General features: G+C 50.0%; 1 protein-coding gene across 2 annotated transcripts; it reads left to right on the forward strand.

Moving 5' to 3' along the window:
* Window positions 1-302: 302 nt before the first annotated feature.
* On the forward strand, window positions 303-2,761 carry ANKRD33 (ankyrin repeat domain 33; the record flags this gene model as incomplete). 2 transcript variants are annotated; one of them, XM_079714210.1, is made up of 4 exons in its annotated part: window positions 312-432; window positions 615-780; window positions 1,746-1,795; window positions 1,888-2,761. In XM_079714210.1, 4 exons carry the CDS (start codon window positions 312-314, stop codon window positions 2,613-2,615), a joined length of 1,065 nt encoding a protein of 354 aa, XP_079570336.1. In that variant the 3' UTR covers window positions 2,616-2,761. The 2 variants fall into 2 exon arrangements, with proteins under 2 accessions (XP_079570335.1, XP_079570336.1); XM_079714209.1 differs by lacking the exon at window positions 1,746-1,795 and having other exon boundaries at window positions 303-432; window positions 615-755.
* Window positions 2,762-4,906: the final 2,145 nt, after the last annotated feature.

Consider the following 4,906-nt stretch of genomic DNA (forward strand, 5'->3'; position numbering starts at 1 on the left):
TGCTGGATGATGGGGTCTCCCCAGAGGAGGCCACCCAGGTGGACAGCAATGGGAGGGTGAGCTACCCTGGGTGCTTCACAGGGCAGCAGGGGGCGCTCTGTGTCCTCACCACGCCACACTCATCCTTAGAGAGTCTCAGGATCAACACCCACAGCCTGGGTCCTCAGGAGGAAGGGAGTGGGTGAGAGTGGGTCTTCACAGGGGCTGGAACATCTCTGGTACAGTTGTGGGTTTAGAAGGCACAGGGCCCCCCCAAGGAGCTCCTGGAGGAAAGCACTGGGGCTGAGCTGTCCCTCCCCCAGACAGGCCTCATGGTCGCATGCTACCACGGCTTCCAAAGTGTTGTGGCCCTGCTCAGCCGCTGTCCTTTCCTGGATGTGAATCAGCAGGACAAAGAAGGAGACACAGCCCTCATGCTGGCTGCCCAAGCAGGTGAGAGGCTGCTAACCCCACCCTTTACCAAACCCCATCACCCCCCCAGACCCGGCCACAGTCCCGCACTCTTTGCACCGACGTTCTCCCACCCCGGATGCTGACTTGTTGGGTGGAGGGTGGGTTTGGGGCTTTGTCATCCCTTTCTTGGGTAGCTAAGCTCTGCCCTTGGTGCCCTGCAGGCCATGTACCTCTGGTGAGTCTCCTGATCAACTACTATGCTGGCCTTGACCTGGAGCGCCGGGACCAGCGGGGGCTAACTGCGCTGATGAAGGCAGCCATGCGGGACCGCTCCGAATGCGTGGCTGCCCTCCTCATGGCAGGTGCATGGGGCCTGAACCAGGATGTGTGGTCTCCAGTCCCTCCCCCACGCCTCCCCACCAGACACTAAATCAGCTGTCATAGTTGCAATGAGGAGAGAGGTGGAGATGGAAGATCAATCCAGGCTGACTTCCTGGAGGAGGGGGGTGTACTGGGGCTTCTCACAAGCAACAAAGTCCAGCTATTGATAGCTCTATTTGCATTGCAAATGGAGGTCCCAGAAAAGAAAGCTTGGGAGGATAACCTAGACCAGCTGGAGAACCTAATACAAAGAAGGCTGGTATCTGGAACCAGATTCCTAAGTTCTCATCCCAGCTCTGCCACCAGCTGAGTGACCGTGGGCAAACAGCTTCCCTCTCTGGGCCTCACCAGTGTAAGATGAGAGTGATGGCTTTCTCTGGGCTGGTTTCCAGCTCTGATGAGCCAGGGTTCCAGGAATGCAGTGACAGGTAGTTGAGACGTGTGGCCGTGTAGAGTTGTTCTGGGGTGAAGTCCACACTGTCTATGGAGTCACGGACCCTCATTACTCCCTGAGGTGGGGCTGCCCTCTGTTGTTCACTCTGGGGGACCCCAGCCTCCAGCTTTTCCCTTTCCCATCCCATCACACTGGGTTTGGGGTGAGAAGGGAGGAAGCTCTACAGCCCCTCCTTTGTCTCAGAGTGACTGCCACTCCCCTCGCTCCCAGGATGAGGGGTGTGTGGTGGTGCAGAGAAGAACCAGGAGTGGGAACCCTCAGAATCCCTGCTCCACCTGCTCCAGAGGGTACAGCTCGCCCCCCACCCATCCTGGGCAAGCGTCACACCACCCCTCTGGTCAGTGCCTTGGCTCAGGAGGTCTCTATTCTTTGCCAGGTTTGGAGATACCCCCCCCACCACCACCACCAAGTAGGTCTCTGTGAAGTCTTTTCCCCTCGCTGGACTCCAATTTCTCTATCAGTCCTAAACCGGAAGTTGGGATCTGGGACTGGTACTGTCTCTGGGCTGCAGCCACAGAGGGGCCCCAGCTTCCAGCTGCAACAGGATGGGACTCTGTAGCTTTGCATGTAACCCCAATCAGTCCTGCTGCTAAAGAATCTGCTCTTCTGCAAGTCACCAATCCCTGTCCTAACCCATGTCACCCCATAACTGTCCCCAGGTGCCGACCTAACTGCAGTGGATCCTGTCCGGGGCAAGACAGCCCTGGAGTGGGCATTTCTGACTGACAGCTTCGACACGGTGCAAAGGATCCAGCAGCTGCTGCGGCGGCCCCAAGTGGAGCAGCTCAGCCATCATTACCAGCCTGAGTGGCCAGCTTTGCCCGGGCTTGTGGCCCAGGCCCAGGCCCAGGCTCAGGCCGCCCCGTCTCTCCTAGAACGACTTCAGGCCACCTTGAGCTTCCCCTTTGCACAGTCTCCTCAGGAGGGGGGTGTCCTGGACCACCTTGTGACTGTCACGACCAGCCTGGCGAGTCCTTTCCTCACCACTGCCTGCCACACCCTGTGCCCTGACCACCCACCTGCACTGGGAACCCGAAGCAAGTCTGTGCCAGAGCTGCTAGGCACTGCCCCGCCCCCTCCCCCAGTACCCCAACTCCCCCAGGAAGTCCCTGGCCCCCGGGTCTTCATCCCCTACCAGAGCCCTCAGGGTGTATTGAGCATGTGCCATCAGTGGCTCCAGCCCAGAGATAGTACCAGCCCCAGGCCCCAAGCCCCTAAGATCCTCCTCTCCAAGGCACCCTCATCTGGCATTCAGTGGAAGCCAGAGCCCAGGTCTGCAGGGAATCGAAGGCTGTCCCTTCCTGTCTGGAGATACCAGGAGCTCAGGATGGAGAGGAGGAGGCAGGAGGAGTCCAGGCTGGCGCAGAGCCAGGGGACGACGGGGTAGGCCGGGCTGGGAACAGGTAATCAGGCCCCTTCCTGAGGCTCCTTTGCCCTCTAGAGCCCCTTCTGCCTCCCCATCCACCTCTGTCTAAGTGACTGTACTCTCAGCCTGTGTACAAGGTTATTCATACAGCATCGTTTGCAACAATAAAAGAGTGGAAACAACCTAGGTGTCCATCAAAAGGGGACTGGCTAAATTGATTCTGAGTGTAAATACTGCACACCCGTATGATGTATTCTATACAGTAGCAAAACAAGAGTAAGGAAGCTCTTTATGTTCTGATGTGAAACTATCTTCAAGATGTATTAAGTGAAAAAAACCCAAAAAACAAAAAAACAAGGGGTGGAACAGTGTGTATGGCATGCTACTATTTGTCAAAGTAAAATCTGCACCAAGATAAACTTGACTAATACAGATATGTAGTGAGTACCAAGATTTATTTAACTACTTAATGAGCAAACCAGCAGGATGGATCAAAGGAAGAAATGAAAAACTATTATTGACATTCAGGGGAAAAAAGAATGCTTGAATAAGATTGCAAAGTTAGATACAAACAAATCAATTCCTACCAAAGTTAGATACAAAAAAATAAAACCATAACTGTTTTTTTTTCCTGCCAGACAAAAATAATTTGCTATTTATCAATCTTCTACAAGTTAACCTCTTAACTTTATAGTCTGCGCACTAATTAATAGTAAATCGTATAGCAAACTTAGTTACTTCCCCTGAATGACCCATAGGTGGGGTTATTAGCCAATGATCTAAAATATCTTTGAAAGGGCACTTAGTGATTTTTTTGGTGTGCCTTATTTACAAGTTTTGGGTATTTTTTCTTAACATATTTGTTGCATAAATATATTTGCTTGCTTATTTGTGATACTGAAAGCAACCACTTGTAAGGTGCTTACTATATTCATTAATACATTTAACACTCCCAATAATCCTGAGGATTTTATCTTTGAGGACACAGGGTACAGAGAGGGTTAGGTATTGCCCAGGTTCACACAGCTAGAAACTGACAGAGATCAAGATTGAGAGCCAGCCATTCCAGTTGTAGGGGCTAGACTCTTAACACCAAACCATGCTGCCTCACAGCACCTTTCTGGAAAGAGATATGACAGTGTTTTAGGGAAGAAGACTAAGCAGCTGATCAAGGGTGGAAGGGAGACTTTTCACTAAGTATCTTTTTGAAACTTTAGGCCTTTTTAAAAAATAAACAATTTTTTCAAACAGTCGTAGATTTACAGAAAAGTTGTGAAGATCATGCAGAGAGTTTGCATGTACCCCATACCCAGTGTCCTCTTTTATTAACGTGAGTGTAGTACATTTGTTACAATTAATGAACAAATGTTAATACATTACTATTAATAAAATCCATTCTTAATTCAGGTTTCCTTAGTTTATTCCTAATATCCTTTTTCTGTCTAGAATTCCTTTCAGGACACCACATTACATTTAGTCATCATGTTTCCATAGATTCCTCTTGAATGTGACAGTTTTCTCAGATTTTCCTTGCTTCTGATGACCTTGACAGTTTTGAGGAGGATTGGTCAGATATTTTGTAGACTGTCCCTCAGTTGGGATTTGTCTGATGTTTTTCTGAAGAGATGAGGGTTATGGGTTTTCAGGAGGAAGATGTACCATTCTCCTCACATCATATTCAGGTTACCTCCTATGAACATGACTTGATCACCTGGCTGAGGTGGTGTTTGTCAGGTTTCTCCACTGTTATGTTCCTCTTTTTACCCCCTTTCTATATTGTACTCTTCAAAAGTAAGTCATCATATGAAGCCCACACTTAAGGAGTGGGGAGTTATGCTCCATCTCCTTGGGGGTGGAGTATCTACATAAATTATTTGGGGGGCTTCCCTGGTGGCACAGTGGTTGAGAGTCCGCCTGCCGATGCAGGGGACACGGGTTCGCGCCCCGGTCTGGGAAGATCCCACATGCCGCGGAGCGGCTGGGCCCTTGAGCCATGGCTGCTGAGCCTGCGCGTCCGGAACCTGTGCTCCACAACGGGAGAGGCCACAACAGTGAGAGGCCCGCGTACCGCAGGAAAAAAAAAATTATTTGGAATTCTGTACAGAATGCTTCAACTTTTTAGTCAATTATTACCAAATTTTGAAAGACTTGAAAATAAATCTGCTCTTGTGTCCGCCAAAAGATGAATGCATAAAGAAGATGTGTTATATATTTATACATATACACACACACAATGGAATACTACTCAGCCATAAAAATAAAATTTTGCCATTTGCAACAACATGGACGGACTTGGAGGGCATTATGCTAAG

This window comes from Hyperoodon ampullatus (genome assembly GCF_949752795.1).
Source record: "Hyperoodon ampullatus genome assembly, chromosome: 11".
Taxonomy (NCBI): domain Eukaryota; kingdom Metazoa; phylum Chordata; class Mammalia; order Artiodactyla; family Ziphiidae; genus Hyperoodon; species Hyperoodon ampullatus.